This window comes from Aquila chrysaetos, chromosome 8, assembly GCF_900496995.4.
Source record: "Aquila chrysaetos chrysaetos chromosome 8, bAquChr1.4, whole genome shotgun sequence".
In the NCBI taxonomy this organism is placed as follows: domain Eukaryota; kingdom Metazoa; phylum Chordata; class Aves; order Accipitriformes; family Accipitridae; genus Aquila; species Aquila chrysaetos.
In genome coordinates this window covers 20,486,211-20,505,916 of record NC_044011.1, presented here as the reverse complement: position 1 = coordinate 20,505,916, position 19,706 = coordinate 20,486,211, and the positions used below count along the sequence as shown (strand labels likewise).

General features: G+C 41.7%; 1 protein-coding gene across 13 annotated transcripts in view; it reads right to left on the bottom strand.

The window, feature by feature from the left end:
• Positions 1-3,080, bottom strand: part of REPS1 (RALBP1 associated Eps domain containing 1) — a 75,986-nt gene extending 72,906 nt beyond the window's left edge. For 12 of the 13 annotated variants that reach the window (XM_030021324.1, XM_030021338.1, XM_030021326.1 and 9 more), the window contains exon 1: positions 2,670-3,080. In XM_030021324.1, the coding sequence (XP_029877184.1) occupies positions 2,670-2,822 (153 nt within the window). In that variant the 5' untranslated portion in view covers positions 2,823-3,080. Of the gene's footprint in view, positions 1-2,003; positions 2,291-2,669 lie in introns of those variants that run through there. The other variant, XM_030021337.2, reaches the window with a different exon arrangement.
• Between the last annotated feature and the right edge of the window lie 16,626 nt (positions 3,081-19,706).

Sequence of the window (19,706 nt, the reverse complement as noted above, 5' to 3'; positions counted from 1 at the left end):
CATAACTGTTTCAGTCTTCTATATGTTCATTTATTCCCATTTAATAGGCAGCTGACAGTGTACCTTAGAGGCAGAAATGAGAATGATTAGGAACAATTGGCCACATACGTCTTGCAGCAGGAAAAGTTAATGCATCTCAAATATAACTCTCTGCAGGAAAGCTTGCACATGCAAGCTTTAAACATATCCAGCCTTTAAACAACAGATTTGCAAGCAAAACAAGTTATGGGTCTAAAAATGCAACTGTCACACATTTTCGTTTCCAACAGAATCAATTCTGAATTATTCAGTTATCTATAGACCTCCACTACTGAAGAGGAAAAACTTTGAGGTAATTCCTCAGGACTACTTGGTCCCCGTGAGTTTGAAGAGCGGTGATTTTGTACTATGTTTTGCACACCTGTGAAGGTACTTGGCATTCACGTGACTAGTACTACACTTGCATTGCAGGATTACATAAGAATTGGGTAACTGAATCAAGTTCCTTTCCCCATAAGCATCAGGTGCTTCAGATGAGCAGGTAAGAACACAGTACCATGCGGTCAAAAGAAAATTCCATCTCTTTCACAGGGTTTCCCTATTCCTTAAGCTATATCACCTTGAGGTTTTAGTAACATAGTCACAGCTTCCAAAGCATCAAATGCAATTTCCCTTTGAAGAAGCCCCATCCCATGTATTCATGCCTGTGTTAATTTGAGTTACAGCCATACTTCAAGAAAAACACAAAATAACTAGACAACTAGATTCTGTCCCTCACAAGTACAAGGTACTTTACAGGTGACCAACAGTGATTGCACAAGACATTCGTAACAGGTCAAACTGCTAAGGGCATTTTGACTTACTTTCTATTATTTACAGTCTCATTCCTCAGGCAATCTAATACTTGTTTGCCATTTTAACTGCAAGGTTTTCCTTGAGATCACTACAGTGATAAGACAGGTCTACTTCTTGAGTTAATTTACGTAGAACCCATGGCATGATGCCCGAGTAGTTTCTCTTCTTCAGACGCAACCTACTTTGCGAGAAAACATCCAACCTCCTCTGCAACAGACAAGGATATAACCTGTGACCACGTGTATTCCAAATTCCAAGTACTTCCAAGCCTTTCCAGGTTCTTGCACTAAATCCCTGCATGAAACAAAATCTCTAGCACAAGCCTACTTTATCTATACAGTGGTCCAGACAAGTTTTACAGAAAATAGATTTTAAATACAACAAACATGTAAACATTCACTTTCCTGGGATGATTTTTCTGAAATTGGTTGGCCACACACAAAAAGAAGCAGCAGGTGGCCCTTGAGAAACCTCACTCACAATACTGAGCATGCAGACTCTCTTAGCATTAAGTCCAGTCTAACAAGTCATCAAATAAGGGATTACTAGTTTTACCAGTAAGAAGCATTTCTTATTCAGCCCTCTTCCACATTTTTGCATCTTAAACTCATTTTAACTAACCACATTGCTCTTAGGAGCCCAGAACACATCAACAGTAACCCAAGTTAAGCCTAAGTATTCTCCTGAAATCTGGTACTAAATTGCAGAACACTGAAAATTGCGTACTGTATTTCCGGCTGCAGTAGCTTTAATACTTTGTTAAAAGGTCTGCTTATCTGACTAGGCTGAGGATGAAACTGCACAAAAAGCAGCATGACTTTTTAGATACAGTTCTACCCACAGCAGCTCCAAACACTACATAAACTTTAAAGCACTGAACAATGACAGAGGGAACTGCAGAAGCAGCAAATTATTACAAACAGCTGTTCATAAGAATGGTTCACTGGGAATACTTTCCTCAAATAATTACACAGGGTACATCACAGCAGACCTTCCCTTTTTTATGTCGGTAGCTCTGCAATGCCACTACACCTTTTGAGACGTAACCTGGCCAAGGAAGCAAGTGCTAAAACCGGGCACATACATATTGCAAGTAGGGGCCCGTGTCATTCTTAGTGCTGCGTTTCTCATTGTTAGAAATGTCTTGATGACTACAGGTAAAGTAGTACCTGCCAGGAACCTTTGTCCAAAAAAGACCGCATGGCTTAGGTGAAGCGGATCAGCGTCAGCAGCGCCCGACGATACAAACCCAGCTTTCCTTCTGTGTCGCTCTTCATCAGCTGACTGTGGGATGAATCTCCCCCGCATACCCCAAACGCTTTGGGGTTCTCACGCTTTGGACGGCCTCTGCCGACACAAAGCAAACCAGGCACTCTCCTACCAGTTGCTGGACGTCGCCAGCAGAGACGATCAACAGCCCCTTCCCCGCCTCGTCGTCGGAGGCCCCACGAGTACCTAAGCGGGGGCCTGCTGCAGGCACGCTCGGCGCAGCAACTCGCTGCGCCCCCCGCCCCTCCCTCTCCGCCGGAGAGGCTCAGCCTTCCCCTCCTGCCCGGGCTCAGGTGGCCGGCTGCTGGCCCGGACGACAGCTCCCGAGCCTCCCGGCGGCTGCCGCCCCGGCCTCCCCGCCCTGGCCCGCCACCGCCGCCGGCGGGACGACCCCCGCCAAAGGGCGGCCGGGCGGGCACGAGGTGGGGGGGGCGAGGGCCGAGCCGAGCGCGGCGGAGGGGAGGGGCGGCTGCGCCGGACAGGGCTGCTCTCCCCGCGGGCGGTCACGGCGGGGCGGTGCCCGAGCCCGTCGCCCCCCCCCCCCCGGGGGGGCCCGCCACGGCTACCTGCATGACCACGTCGTTGGGCAGCTGCGCGGCGCGGAAGAGCTCCAGGACCCGCCCGTTGGACGCCACCTTCTTGGTGCTCTCGGTGTCGCAGTAGGAGAAGAGGTCGCAGTAGTAGCGCTGCTCCGCCTCGCTCAGCGTCAGGCCCTCCATCTTACACCCCGGCTCCGCGCGGCGCTGCTCCTGCCGCCGCCCCGCATCCAACGGCGGCGGCCCGGCCGGCGGAGGGGCGGGAGGGGGGCGGGGGTCGGGGGTCGGCGGAGCGCGCGCGGGGCTGCCCGTCGCCGCCCGGCCCGTCGCGGGGGGTGGGGGGGGGTGGTGGTGGTGGGGGGGGGGGGACGCCGCCGGCCGCCGCGCGCCTGAGCCAACCGCCGCGCGCGAGCGGCTGAGCTCACACCTTCCCCCCACTGCCCGCCCACACGGCGGCGCGCCTGCGCGCCTTCCCCCGCGCCTGCGCCGACCGCCCGGCCAGCGCGCGCCCCGGAAAGGGAGGCGGGGGCAGAGCGCCCAGCGGCCGCAGCGCCGCCGGCCCCACCGCGCGAGCGGCGGCGGAAGCGCCAGGCCCGGGGGGGGCGGGGGCAGCAGCGACAAGGGCCAACGGCGTTCCTCCGCCGCCTGCGGGCCCGCCCACTCCCCCGCGTCGCGGTGCCGACGCCATCGGCGGCGCCCCCCGGGAGAGGGAGCGGGGGGGCGCCCCGGAGCCCGGATGTGCGGTGCGGTGCGGTGCGGCCCGGCCGTGCGCGGCAGCGCCCCCTATGGGTGTGGCGGGGCGGGGCGGCCCGCGGGGCAGCTGCCCGGTGAGCGCGGCGGGGGTGCGCGGCAGCGCTGCCCGCCTAGCCCTCCCGGTCCCGCGGGGCTCTGCGGGTCGCCGGCCTTGCTGGCAAGCTCCACAACGCTCGCCTCTTGCGGAGCAGCCTGGGAAGCAGGCGACAGCAAGCCACCGGCCTCAGCAGCAGCAGCAGCCCGAGGGGCTGAGGCGGGGTTGCGCGGCTTCCCGAGCCTGCTTCCCGAGGGGCTCGGGTACCCAGGACCATCCCGAGTACAGGCGATCCTCCCGGTAACTGGTGAGGAGTTACCCATCCTGCTGTAAATGATTACTTTCCTCAGTATGCTGTCTCTCTCCACTATCGGCACCTCGTGCACCAACAGCGCGTAACACACGAGGAGAAGTGGCCTGGGTAGTAACTCCGTACAGCCGTCTGCCGAAGAAGAATAGACGAGAGCTCACTTAACGTCTGCAGCCAGAGCTCTCGCTCTGCACATGCCTTGGCTGTGTTTTCTTGGATTTTGTGCGTTTCTCTGGGTGGCTGTGCTCTCGCTGCAGCACGCTAACAAAGTTAGTTCCCTCCAGGCTACTTTGGTTTCTGGAGGGAGTCTGTCATCCCTGACAGAGTAAAGGGCCGATGCAGAATGCCATGGTCTCCTCCCACTAGACCCTTTTGATTACCTGATCTGAGTTAAATCCCGCTAAGGTGGCAGTCCAGTACCTCATACTTAGAGGCATCCTCTCGTTTTTAACTATCCTTCTCCCCTTTTTCCACTTCACCTTCCTTCACAACTCTTCCAATTTTTCTCTTTCCAGATTGCTGTTGCCAACTGATCTACTTCCCTTAAGCACCTCATCCTTTCTGCCTCTTAAGTTATGTTCTGAACTTAAAGCAGAGATTCATTTTCCTTGCTGTCTGAAATACACAGTATATCCTTTTGCTGCTAACTAAAGTTTCTGGAAACCACTGATACGTTAGCTTAAAGTTAAAATAATAGACAAAAGGAGCTTCCCAGAAATGTACCATTATCAAGTTTTTCAACCCCAAATGATAGTAATGATGAAACCACACAGACTGATCACATTTCTCAGTTAAAACTCCTCGAAATGGGCTATACTGAAGAAATAATTAACTTTTTAATATTATGTCTAGTTATTATGATTTTACAGACTTAGATAAGGCCAACTTAGCATCATAGGTCACTTAATTGGAGCTATTGTCACACCAGTATCTCTTCAAGTAAAACAAATGTAACCTTTCCTCCACAGCTAAATTGCATACTGCAATTCTATTAGTTATACAGAGCCATTTGTAGAAGAGGATTTTAAATCACTTACTAGCAGATGATTGGGTTCAAGTGCCTTTGCTTCTTCCAGGTTCAGTGATGGTATGCTAGTTCAGGCACTGGAGTTTGAAAGATTAATATATGTATATACCTGTAACTATAATGTTCTTCATAAATTAGTGTAAGGACCCCAAAATACTTTTATTGTCAAAATGGTTTTATGTCTAAAAGTAATCTGAACATCTTATTATTTTATTTGAGTTGCTATTTTATTATTTGCATTTTTGCAGTGGGTGCACTCTTTTGAAATTAATGGGGATCACTTGGCTGCAACAGTTTGTGCAAAACACGAAGAATAATACAGGGAAGAGGTTCCCTAGAAGGGACTATTCCCACATGTCCAAATGCCAAACAATTCTGAAGTAAGTTTAATAACTGTGTATTTCACTAAAACTGTGATGTGTCATATGAAAATCTCACGTCATTGCTTACTGAAGAGTTGTACGCTTTGGGGGAATATGCTGGGCTTTTCACTGTGTATAGCACCACTCTGAAGTGGTTTAGGTAGCTATTTTGGAAAACGGGTCATTGAGTCTCATTTCCAACTCCTGTACCATGAACTTACCTTCTTGCTTTGTGCTAGTTGAAAGACTGAGCAGAAAGAATAGGAATGACATGATGTGTAGCAAATTCATTTCTAATTCCCGAGATCTACATGTGGGGGAAGCACCTTTGCCTCAGAGAGTTCCAGTACAACGTTTCTGTGTTTGGCTACAGGATCTCCCTTCCCCTCCAATAGGCCCCTTGCAAACTTCTGGGCCAAGGAGGGATCTGCTGTTCAGAACATTACCTGTTCCCATCAGGCCAAACTTAGCATCCACTGAGATAAAGAAAAAAACCAACCCTTTTCAGTGGATTCTCAATGAGGATTTGTTTTGTTTGGCTTGAGAATATGCTGTTTGCTGCAGGATGAACTGAGGAAAACAGTATTCCTGCATGTTTGTAAGATAAATTAACTTCTCCGTATTTGCACTTACCAGTGCAACTGACCCAAACAATGAAACCATATTTCTATTTTTATTTCTTTTGGTTTGGAAAGCTCTGTATCATGGCATTTCCCAGAGCTCGTATTAGATACGCAAAAGAAGAAGGTTTATGGCAAAATACCCACCAAAATGTATTGTTAGTGACACATTTTTTATATAGTAGATTTGGCCTTTGGTACATGAAAAACTTGATTTATCTGCCTTGAATTATGATTTATACAGAGCAAGAAGAGGAACTTTTCTTGGCTTTTTAGGTATTGTACCTTTTATTCTCTCTTCTTAATGTATCTTCTTAGAATTCAGAGCTCTGAATAGCTAAGAGTTAAGCTATTCTCCACATGGTGCCTAACTTTACTGTATTTTATTTTCTGTGAAGCAACTCTTAGATGACATATTGATATCAAAGCAGTTATCCTATTACGAGATCAAAGTCAGAGAAAATCATCATTGTCATAGTAAGGCCAAGTCTAATGACCCAGATGGAAGGAAGTACAAGGTTGTTTTGCTGCCCATAACAACTCTTAGAATCAGAGCCAAATTATACGTCAATAAAACATTACTTTTTTTAGAAAACAAATACTTTTACAACTTGATATGTGACCAGAAATATGTATATCTATTGCTACTAAAAAAAAAAAGAAAAATAATGTTTTATTCATTTAAGGGACATGCCAGTTAAAACACTGCTCAGGTTTCAGTATCTCTTATCAGCTGTGAAATTATTGGTTTCTAAAAACTAGTTTTTACACATGCTGAGACTCATTTCTAAAAATAAACATAACTCATACACATATGCAGGGTCTGTTCTTCATCAAGTGTAGTGGGAGTGCTATGTCTAGGGTCTACCTGGTTTTGATGGGCCTCTGGATCTCTGAGTTCTTATTACAGTTAGTGGGTCTTACATACTACCTTATTTGTACTAAAGTAAGCTATATGCTTGGATTTTTATTTTTTTTATTAAAACACCTTCAAAGAACTTTCAACCTTATTAAGTATGTATTTGGGTCCACTTTCCATCTTGCGCCTTGTTCCCCAAGTTTAGAAAAATGGCCCTGAGGTTATTTGTCATTGCCTTTCTAAATTCTTCTGCATACATAATGCTGTGGAGCAGGTTTTACAATCTCTGTCAATATACTCCTTTACTTGCAGCTCATGAGGAGTTACAGGAACTGGTTCTATCCCGATTCTTTAGTGGAAAGACAAGTAGAGTAAGGCTAGAAACAAATGGGAGATGTTTAAAAAAACCTTCTGTCTCAGACTTCAGAGCTGTTTTATTGTTACTGCCTGATCTTTTCAAAAAAGAAGATACTTTTGGAGGTAGGGTACTTTATTCCCCTAGAGAAGAATATGTTTAGAATGGTGTTAATGCTTACAAATGAAAGAAGTCGCTGTTCTGCTTTTCTAAAAGCATCCTTATCTCCTTAGTATAGAAGCAACCTTTTAATGCAAATATAGCCACTTTACAGATGTTTGTACCCATACTTTTGTAAATTTCTGCATGTATGTTCTGTGTGTTACAGTTTACAACCTCTTTCCAACCTTGATGTTTACATTCTTCCAATTTCAAAAAACACCAGTTTTGTCATATGGTCAGGTTTCACCTGCTGCTGATTTTACCTTCTACAAAATGGCATCCATATTTCAAAGAACCTACCCTCTGTTCTACCAGTCCTGCTGGGATTGTTTCTCCATCAGAAGGGTGTCGCACATTTAAGGCTATGAGATTTTCCATGGTGGATGAAAAAATCCTTTCCACACAGAGACATGTAGCAAGCAGTAACAATTGGGGGGGGGCTATTGTTTTTTCTTTCTGCACAAGGAGAGCGCCTTTGCAAGGAGCATTCAGCAAGCAAACGGTGGATCTAAAACAATGTTGTTACTCACCACAATGTGGTCATTCTGGTCCCTCCTGCACCTCTGTGCAGGCACATCCTGTAAGGGAAAAGAATAACTTCTTTCTCAGCAGCCTCCCTAGCGTGTTGTGTCACCACTGAAATATGTATGGGAACCTAGCTGGAGATATCTACTATCTGTGGAGTATTTAATAATATTTCTCTGTGTAAATTTCCTCAGTGGAGAATGAATAATACCTTTTCCGTATCATTCACCATTGTACCTGCTCAGTTTTCCCCAGTCTCTCCTTTAATTTGTATGTATCTATCATGGTCCTTGTAAAAGTTGCATATATTTAAAAAACTGCCCCCTTTTCTCTTTCATCCAAATACATCAATTGATTGAAAGGAGTAAGCAGTCAAATGAAAGCCTCTAAAGGAAAACTTTTTTGATTAAAAAAATCAAAGTGGAAGATAGTGGAAAAGAGAAACCTTTACTCCTTTATGATTTTGGCAGATTTCTACAGGAGATTTCATCTCCGCATCTCAGAAGGTGGGAGGCACCTACCCTCACTCCAGCATAGCTCTGTGTTTGGCAGGTTCCAGAGAGGAATTCCTTTATAGAATGAATTGAAGGGAGAGTGACTTTTCATATTTACCTCAGCACCTCAAAAGCCTGAGCAGTTGGTCAAATCCCACCACTCTTTAGAGTTTAAAACTATCCTTGTTTCTTCCAAAAGGAGAGGATGTCTCCTGCTTGCATGATACTATCAAATAAGTCTCTTCTTATAGAAATTAAAACTCCTTTTAGAGCCTTTCAACATTTAACTGCAAATCCATCTGGTCTTGCTGCCATTATTTATTTACAGATTATTCATGACAGTGTCTACATCCTCTTTTACAAATATATTCTCTATAATTTTGTAGAGTCGGGGGGGTAAAATAGTTTAACTTTTCCATGTACTTTTTGGCACTAAAATACATAATTCTTCATAAAATTATTTATAGATTGATAACAACTGCCTTGAAGTATGATAAGGTTATATTCAAATTACTTTTTCTTAATGATTTGGGTTATCTTTGTAGTCCCTCAATATCCTTCTGTTTTGAAGCCCTTAAATTTACATTACTGAAGCCCCAGCTAGCCTGAAAACAGTCTTATACCTCCTTCAGTACCTTTATTTACTTAGCCGCTGTCTCCCTGGATTCTTGAGCAGTTCTCATTGTTCTTGTACTTTTTACTCTTTCCTCTTGCTCCCTGAACGTGGAAGTGCACTGTAACTTGCTGATGGAAGAGGATGTTATCCCTTCCTAATGGATCATTATTCCACTGAATAATGATTTCCATCTGGGAGGTTTAATGGCTACTTCAGGAAACTTCTGGCACATTACTGAATTTGTCAGAAATTGGTTATGAGGTGGGAAGAAGTCCTGAAAGCAAAATTTCACGTCTCTGTTTCCCATATTGCACACATACTCACCTCTCCTTCCTTTTCCTACTCTCTGCTTTTAGCTGTATGTGTAATTGTATCTTTCCTTTTCCATTTCACTTGTATTTTAGTTTCCATCTTACTATTTTTTCCTTAACAATTTTCAGTTATAATCAGTTACTCAAGGATTTTAATTCCCCTCTTTAACCTTTCTTTCTACATATTTCTTCCTCACACTAGCAATACAATCCTCCACAATATTGATAGTCTTGGGATTCGTACTCACAACTCATCTTTTCCTTGTGCTTTGGTACCTTCTATATTCTGCATTCACCAGTTTGTTATTTCGCGGTGTGATTGTGCCTCTTGGTCAGAATTTGACTCAGCCTGTTCTTTTAGCTGTTTTCCATTAAGATCGGTTTCCCAAGGATTTTAATCCCTTCCTTTTTCTCCATGGTGATGTGTGCTGCTCTTGATATCTTAAGATAAGTAAAATGTAAAACTCCCTCTGTGTCTTATACTTGTTTAAGATAGCAATAATCTAGTTTATTTCTTTTTCTTAAAGTCCTCTAGATCAAAAACACCCCAGCGTGCTTTCAAATCTGCTTCTTTTGTTAAAAACAACACTGTTATGAAATTTCTCTGATGTTTGAGTCAGGTATAGGAGGGATATTAAGAATGCTGTATGCTCCATCTGTGGTGGCTGTAGGAAGGAGTCTAATAATTAAAGGTCTCTCTCTCTCTCTCTAGCTTTGCTTTAATGTTTCACAGACTCATTTCTTCACACTTTCTAATTTTTATGGGGTTTTTTTCTGTTCCATCTTATCTTTTTCTTTTTTTTTCTTCCAAACATCTTGACTAATTTTGAAGATCTATTTCTAAATACATCTCTTTATCCACATTGACTGTCAGGGATTAGCAAGGGAAGCCGGGAGCCGAGCGTAATGACAAGACAGGCAGTGGCTATCTTTGCCGACAAAAGTCCCATCCCGCCACCCCCAGCCAGGGCACCAGGCAGGGCCAGGAGGTCTGGACCAGCGGCCCATGGCCAGGGACAGGGCTGCGATGCGGTGGGGCCGCAGCTCTGGCCAGGCCCCGTGGCAGAGCGGCAGATGAAGGCAGCTCCCATGGGACGAGGTCAGCCCTGGCTGTGGCTGCCCCTCCGGCAGCTGGCTCGCAGCTGGCCCTGACCCCCACAGCCAAACCCCCACTTACTTTTGGGCCATTGACCTCACCTCCACGTCCCCAACTTACATATATTGTTGTAAAAGATAGAATAATTCCATCACATTGAGGGGTATAACTTTGCATTTACACTAGTGTACTTGGGAGCAGAAATTGATTTTGAAATATGGTAGCATTTTCATTGCACTACCATTCCTATTCACAGAAACCCCATTTTTTGAGTTCAACAGTAAGATATATACAACATACACAGAACTGAAACATCTTCTATTCGCGTTAAGAGACTCAAGATGTCAGAGAAGAAAGATGTAGTTTTCCTGTTAGTGTATAAATAATTCCTGAAGCAAAGCTCTTACCATCATAACTTCCTGCTAAACTTGACTCAGTTAGCAAATGCTAATGACAGTCCTGTAATGTAAAATCAATAAATGTTATTTGAACTAAACCTATTATTCGAGCAGAGTGGAAATATACTTAATTAACACACATTCAAATGTTCTAAAGAAATCACATTTCTTTATTTTTGAAACATCATGTTCTGTTCCAGTCATTTCAGAGGCACTATATTTGGTAGAATTGGGGCTAAGCCTACATACTGCTACAGGTCTCTGAATTTAAGTGGAATCATTGCCAATTACTTTATTTCTCTCTGTTCCTTCTAGAAAAAGGTTCAGATCTTACAGTTCTTTAAATTAATCATAAAATGAGCGTATTAGAAACTGTCAGGATGGAATGAATGTAAATGCATAAATACAGAGAGACAGTTGCATCTTTTGCTATCCACGCATTTTTTCATGTAACTGTTAACTTGTGTGTGCCCTTGTGTGTTCTTCCCACCAAAGTCCTTTGCCAGGATTTGTGTCTGTGACAGGAGAGAGAATACTCTGAGGGTGTGAGGCGCATATCTCTCTTTTACTGGAGGGTGAAATAAAAGGTGAAGAAAAGCAGCTCTTTGCATCATTACTCTTCCCATGCGCCTTTTCTTTCAGGCTAAGAATAGTTTGGCTCTTTTATAGAGAAGATAATTTCATTACAAGGGGATTAGAATGTATAGTTGCCCCTCTGATTGAAAGGTTGTGTCCCGAATTGGTATCTCTTCTGTACTCCCCAACAGATCAAACGACAGTTATGATAAAAGGCAATGCTGATTCTTTGCAGGAATCCAAGCACTGCTGTTACCTGGCTAAGGTGGCAGCTTAGATATCCTAACTTGAACAGGTGCTAGGAAGTAGCAGGCTATCTCATCTTCCTCTTCGACCCAGAAAGAGATGTACTAGTAGGTTTCTTCATGGCCAGCTTTGGGAGATGCCTGGGTAGCACTTGTTTTTATAGGTATTTACAAATGGCTGAGAGACAGAGAGGACAAGCCTCAGGCACCATCCCTGCAATTCCTTTGCGAAGGATCTCATACGGATAGAAGAAATAGCACTGGACAGCAAAGCAGGGCTTGCTGGGAGCGTACAGTGGGCTCATGCTTGCTTCCCCAGGTCTCCAGTTACAGCTCATCACCGAGTGAGAGCAGAAACTTCTTGTACCACTTCCCACTTCATTCCAATGAGAACTGTTGCAACCCTGGCAAAAAGCCTGGGACTAGGGTAGCCAAGATTGGGCCAAATGTACTTCATAACTCAAACCTTTCTCCCATTTATATTTGATCATCATACTCCAGCCATTCAAATGACTGAAGACTTAGGAAAAACAGCTGAGAAAAAGAAACACAAAAATAGTTTAGTGAGATTTTGTGGGCAGGTAATTTATTTGTATAATTTGATCTTACTATCTTGGAAGAGAGAGAACACTTTGAATTAAGAGCTACTATATTTTATATGAAGGAAAAACAGAGGCAGCAGCTACCTTTGATGTACAACCTTTTTATCAATAAAGGCTTTTCTGCTATTGTCTGCATACTACAAGAGCCATTTATATATTGTTAGATATCCAAATACACTAAATAGAGATGATGCACTCAAAGTGGCAGACCCTTGCTTTTTTGAATAAGGCATAGTGAAAAAGGAGGCAGGAAACTGTAAGAACAATAGGTCTGGTCCCATTTTCCTCTTCTCTTTATATAGAGATTTTGAAGGAAGTGAAATGGCTCTGTTTCCTCACATCTGACCTGTGAGAAAAATAGCCTTGCAGTCAGTTTTTAGCTTGGGAACACATACAAACTCTATTTCCCAGTAATGAAATAAAGGATGTGTATTCCTTAGAAAGTAAGTGAATGAAAAAATGCCTGCATTTCTTCTGATGTGAGATACTAGTCTTTCCACCTTCTGTTTGCCTCTGTGATGGAAACATTCTGATCTGTAGTAACCACTTAACCGACGTACCAAGTCTTTATTGATGACTATTTGCTACTGTGAGAAGCTTTTAATACCAAGGATAATTTGTGTGTTTGCTTAGAGAATCTTTGGTTAATTGATAGAATGGGGTCAACAGTACAGCCTTGGTACTTTAGTTTATATGTCTCTTAGCCTACAGCTGTGACCAAAGAACTATTATTTGTTCCATGTGTCTTCAGCCATCTAAAAGTTTGATCTCTGACCTACTTACTGAAGCTCTCTCTACAGTGGTGCTTTTTTGAAGGTAAGGTATTTATCTCTCTTCTTTACTACAGAGACATAACTATATATACATGGAGAGAGTTAGTGAAGTAACTTAAAATAGACACCTAACTTTCAGGTAGCTAAAGTCTGGTGAGATGAATACTGATGTAAGGTATATGCACAGGTAATACAATTTAAAAGCCTGACTGAAAATTAGGGATCTTTCAACTCCTACCCAAAATCTTAGCCACTGCATTTACCTAATGATTTCTTAAATGCCTGCTGACTTTTCAGGGAGATTGTTAATTGTTCTCTATGCAGTTCACAGCAGTCCTACATTGCTAGCATCTGCAGATAAACAGTTTTCCATGGCTGATATACATCCTCGTGCAACACCAGCCATTTTAAACAGTGTCCATCATGGTCAGTCTTTTTTCTGAAAGGTGCACAGAGAAAATGCCAGCTGAGGTCAACGGAAGTCTTCTAAAGGATTAGAGCATGAAAGGCCAGAACCCACCCATTTAAGAAAAACCAAGAGGTTAGTCTCTCACTACATTTTCCCATCAGATCTCTTTTCTCCTTTGCTTCCACTAGCAAGTGAAGTAATTCAATAGGAGGAAAGAGGGAAAGTTGGCTGGCTGGAGTCTTTGGCTTTGCATGCCTCCTTGGTACTAGACAGAACTGATCCACTGATTGACCTAATGATCAGTTGCCTCTGTTTTGGAGACTGTCTCTCCAGTTTTCCTCCACCCAGAGGACTTCTGTCAACTGTCCTCTTACAGCTCCAGCTATGTGACTCTGTAAAATAACTGAGAATAAGTCCCTGTTCTGTTTTTTATTTCCATTTTAAGGCACCACCTCTCCTGAATGTACTTATCCCTTATACAGTACCTGTGCCCACATGTACCCTTTCCCTCTGATGGACATGCATACCTTGTTTATGTAGCTGGGAACTTCCTCATCCTACACTGACTTACTTTGCTTAGTCTATGATGCAACTGATTGTCTAAAGAAAAAATAAAACTACCCCTCCCATTTCTGTTTCCTGTTAGCACTGTAATTACAATTATTTATGGTTTTTAGAGCAGAATACATATATAAATTCTGGAATCATAAGCCCCACCCCACCCATTGTTTCTGCCAAATTTGCAGACCATCAGAAGCATACTTTCATGTCATGTAATATTATTTTATAAGCTTCCATTAAATTCAAAATGGAGATGAACTTTTTAAAATGGAGTAATATGCTGGTTCCTAATAGTGGAAGGAAGTTGAAGCTCATCTAAATTTATGTAAGGAAGACTTGGATTCAGAGGAAGTGCATTGGGAAGTTTCTGTAACAGTTCACAAAGAGAACACTTGTCTGTGTGCAAGACAGCTTTTGTGCTTCCTTCAGTAAACATAATGGAAGTGAGATTCATTTGTGCTATTCGTGTGACAGAGAACAAATAATATTTCCTTCAAAATATTATGTCACAATGCCTTGAGAAGCAAATATTGTTTATTTACATGTAACACAATTACATAGGATAACTAGAACTGAACAAGAAGATGGTTATACTTAATTTGCTTAACTATGTTTTTAAATCTAAGTTTCTCCAACACATCAGAGATGCTTGGAAAAAATTTCCTTGAGGAAAAATAAAAAAGGTTAAGACTTATCCCAGAAGTTTGGGATTCACAATTACAATTAACTTTGCAGATGTAAAATTCATGAAAGTTCACAAAACTTCAGTGTTAGATAAAGGAGAGAACTGGCACATCATTGTAATCAAGCCATGTGGTATGTTTAAAAGCATAAATTAATCTGATGTTCTTGTAGTACTTCCCTGGTAAATGTTTGTCTACTATTTGAAATCAGCATACAGTTTGACCTTCTACACTATGACAGAAATTCCTCCTAGGCTGTTAGGTCAATAGGTGAGACCATTAGCAGTGCTCTACGGGAAGCTGCATTGGGAGTCTGATTGTTGTTCTGCTTTGCAGTTTCAAACAGCATGAAATCAAATTATTTAGGATCAAAAGACTTGTGGCTGCAGTGCCAGTGAAATTAATAAAGTTTGTTCAGCTATGAATTTGAACCTCATTTGGATTTCAGAGCTGGCACTGTATCTTGAAACCAGAAAAGAATTCTTAAAAGGCAGTTTATATATAAATTTGACCCTAAAAATACACTTCCCCATATGCAGGAACTAATAAAGTGCTCCTGTACTTGACTTCAAAATATAGTATAATTTCAGTGTAATTGCAAAGATTATCAGATTCAAATGATCCAATGTACACCTTAAGCACAGGTTTTGAGCTAAGAACCTGGAATGTAGAATAGCAAAATTACAGACTTACCCCTAAAAATGCTTATAAACAGGATTTTTGCATTAAATGTTTATTAACTGTCATTAATTCAGTGATAAAGAAAGTTTTCTTATGCGTCTTTAGCCAACTATCAACTTCTGTGAACCATGCTTGCATGGCCAGCAGGAGGTCTTGACATTTCACTAAAAAAAAATTTCATGTAATGACTTTTGCCATGACAAGATTTCATATGGTAAGTAAATGCATTCTGACAAATGTCAATCCACAGTTCCATTTCAATAAGATTTCCTTCAGGAAAAGATTTGATGTACTTCTGTCGTGAGTCATTATAAATGCCTGAGCTTTAGGAATGAAATTTATATGAAACTAATAAATAAAGATATTACACCTAGAGCTGTATTTGATGTGGATGTGAATAGTAATTCTATATTAATGTAACTGTCATATCTGCTACCATTATTTGACATCTTTATGCAAGGCCAGTGTTTTTGGTTTTCTGGAAAAGTCCCCAGAATGTCAGTATGTGTATGTATATGTGTAGAGGGAAAGGGAGAAGGGGAGGTATTTTTTTTTCATGATGCATACCAAACAAGAGGACAGAGGGACTGGATGATTCAGCTGTTACCATGCTGTCTGGAGATCCGGAGATGTACTGCTGTTTCCTTGCTACAAGAGATGTTTTGATACCAGGAATCTGAGAAATAAATTAGTCTTCATGTTCCTCCCTCTCAAATATTCAGTTGTAATAGCAAAGAACACCATAAAACACATTAAATACAATCAGCTATTTATATATCTATTTTTCTCTTTGTAAACTGTCTCCGAACACTTTTTGATACTCTGCTCCCTCAAGACATTACTGCACATCCTCTTTACTTCACATCCTCTTGTGCAGAAAAGCATCACCGAAGCTCAAAATAAACCCCCTACTAATTCTGACTGTGCATATTTAGGGAGGTTTTGAGTTCAGTCTTACAGTTTTCAAGTGACTACTCTCAGACATATGATTAGGGTCATCTCATAGTTGTTTTTACAGTGTGTGCTATATAACTGACATTATGGGCCCAGTCTTTTAGCCTGTACTGATATAGCATCTTTCTGTCATTCCCTACAGAGGTTTACTCTTAGGTTAGGGGTAGAGCAAGTAATTTCAGTGATTTACGTCAAGATTTTAAGTACTCCTCTGTTCAACTGTAGTAAAGATTTACATGCTTGATTTAGGAAAAAGGAGCATTACATTGTTTGAGGCACCTAGTAGATAAGAAGAAGGGTATAATGCCCTGAGGCCATTTCTGAAATAAGTCCCCTCTCCTGGACAGACACAGGTGAGTAACAGCATCAAGTGAATCATTCCATTTACCTCAATGGAAGTGCTCATTCCAGTGCCAAGACTGTCAGCAGTCACTGTGTTTGTATTTATAGTCTCTCTTGTTCTGAGGCTGGTCCGTCATGCTTGCTTTTTACATTAAAAGAACTGCTTATGTTTTGCTAGGTTACTTTTTCAACTCACTGAAAGAGAAAAAAGAGAAAGTAGGGGGGTTTGTTGTTCTGTTTTGGTTTTTGTTTGGGCTTTTTTGGTCATTATAGGAAAAGTAAAGCTAAGAAACCATACAATTAATATTTTAAAACAAGGCTTTACAGGAAAATTCTTGGAAAGTTTTCCAGAGCATCACTATGCTTTTCATTTTGGTAAAATATAATTTTCTCCCTTGAAACAACTGCTGACTTAACACAGAGAGAGCGGCCAAGTAAGACTAATGATTGGACCAAAAATGATGGAGATGCTTTGATTATGGAGTTCGTAAAAGAATAGAGTGCTATTTTCCTGGTTGATTGGCTTGTCTCAAACAATATAGTTGTTCTGACTACCTCTAACGACCATACTCTCTGCATATTGCTTACTCCCCTCAGATTTCTATAACAGCATTGACTTGCTGTGGTTTTTAATTTCTCATTGCAGCCAAAGACACTGTCTTGTTCTAGGAAAAGATATCTTTCTTACTTTTTCTGTGGTGTCACAAAGTCCACAGGAATAAGGAATGTAGTAGATCCTCTACCACTTGAAATCTTTAAATCATGCGAAGACATATTTTTACAGACCTGTTTTAGCCTGGGCTGAAGTGGCTTTACAACTTCGTGTTGAGTCATAACCCTACAGTGAGTTGCATAATATGGCACACCCATGTTGAGAAGTGACTCACGGCAGGCAAACAGCACAGATACATGATGGGGCTGGGCTAAGACAATACACGTACACACACTCCTGGTTGAATCACAGCACTGTAGTTTCTGTCCAGGTTTGGAGACAGTAAGGAGAATCTCTGGCACTTCGCACAGTTAGAAGTTGCTGGTGTTAAAGCAAAGGGATGGGACACAGGCACATGAGGCAGGAACTCATGTCTCTACTAAATCAACAAATCAAACAAAAATGTGTTGAAAGAACAAAGTAATACCCAGACTGTGTAAGAAGATGGACAAGATGATCTCTTCTAGCAGTTCGAATGGTCTTTAGCTGGGGAGGATCTCAACAGAAAACCGTGTGTATGCACGTGTTGCATATGTCTGCCTATTCACAAGCACATATAATGCAACAAAAATTCAAGAGAACGGTATTGTACAAAACAAGAACAGCATGGGTTGTCAAGAAATACTAGTAAAGTGAGAATATTTAGTTACTATAAGCTGGAAAACAGAGAAAAATTGACATTACCTAGCAAATGACCTTGTAACTTTCTCCTACATTTTTCAGGCTTGGCCTGTGCTGCTACACACCTGTCTCTGGAGAAACCTGTTACAACAGATATGTTTACAACATGTTTACTGTAAACATTAAATACTTTTACAAAACTAATTTCTCATGGGGTAGGAAGACAAGCTCCATTCAGAATCAATAAAGAGCTGAAAGGTAGGAGGAGACAAAGAGGTAGAGCTGATGGTCAACTTCCATGAGGGAGAGAGGTTACTAGTGTGCTCTTAGTACCAACTCTGTTTGGACCTGTGTTGTTCAAAGCTGTCATTTTCACACAGGAAAAGAGGGGACAAAGTTTGTGTGATCCTATTTCAAATCACACAGTAAGACAGCCAATAGTACTGAAAAATACCAAGCAATATACTGGGGGGGGGATATAATCCTAATTATCTGTAACAGAACAATTAATTACTACCACTTTGGAAATAGTTTTTGAAAGCAGTGTGGATAGTGCTCAGCACTTTTCAGAAAGGGAAGTAAAATGTTGGGAATTATTAGGAGTGAGAACAAAACAGAAAACATCATTATGTCATTGTATATACTATACCCATGTGTTGAATAATGCTGACAGTTCTACTAATTCAGTCCCCCCAAAAGAATGTGGAATTATTTGAAAAATTGTAAAGAATGACAAGAAGGATCAGCAACATGAAAAGGCATTCATTCTACATGAGATTAAATAAAACTAGGGCTCTTCAGCTTGAAAATAAGATGAGCAATGGGAGAGCTACAGGCATGCACGTGATGGAGAAAGAGAAGATGGAATAATTACTTGCTCCAATAAGTGCCAGAAGCCAGGAGAGAAACCAGGGGATCAACCCATAGTTTTCGTTGATTATACTGTTTTCCAAATGCCTGCTTTTAGTCACTGCTGAAGGCAAAATGTTGCGTTAAACTGATTCCTTGATCAGATCCAGTACATCTACTGTGGTGTTCTCAAGCTATGTTTTTTAATTCTTGTGTTGCATAATTCCTCTTTGGCTGCCTCGATGTAAAACTGTGCATCTGTGGGGACAGTAACAGTACAGGGAGATGGCAAGGGAGGTCAAATTAGAATAGTCTATTTTAAGGCAGAATCGCATGACTTTTGGGGAGCACTCTTAGTAAATGCAGAAAGGAGAATAGGAATTGTGAGTCCGATGATGACCTTAACCAGTGATAGGAAATATGCATGAGCAATATTTCCATGTCTGTCCTCTGTGCTTGTAAAGGACTATTTTCCGCTTCTTCTTTTTTTTTTTTTTTTTTTTTAAAGTATCATTTTGTGGAAGCTGAATGACCAAAAATCACCATCTCCATAATTTTCACATTTCCTGCTCTCTGCTGCTGCCACTGTAAGGATATAATCAGTCACTTAGTCCTGATGCTGCCCAGCTCATTTTTGTACTTTGACAGCATCACTTCCCTTAATTGTCATGGTAACAGATGGGTTTGAGTACTGATTTACCTAGAATTATTTTAACATTGCGTGACAAGGAAGGGCCATGAAAGAAAGAGAAATGAAAGCGTACTGTATTTTGATAACCTTCTGATGTGTTCCTGGGGACCAATACTTGGGTGCATGACGCTTTCTTTTCAAAACACAGAAATAAAAAAAAAAATTGTACTTCCTCAAAAAAAGGGTTAAAAGAAAATAAGATAAGGAATTACAGATTTTTGTTCCTTTCTCAGATGTATAGTTGATCTGCTTCTTATAAATTAGGGGTTATGATTCAAAACAGACTTAGAAAAGAATTTCTAACATAGATTTCATCATAATAATAATACCTTTGGTCTGAAAAGTCCCGAACTATTACTCGATCAAACATAAATTATCCATAATAACAATCACATTATGCAGAGCAAAGGCCTACATTATTTGTGCAAAAGTAATGGTGTTCCAAT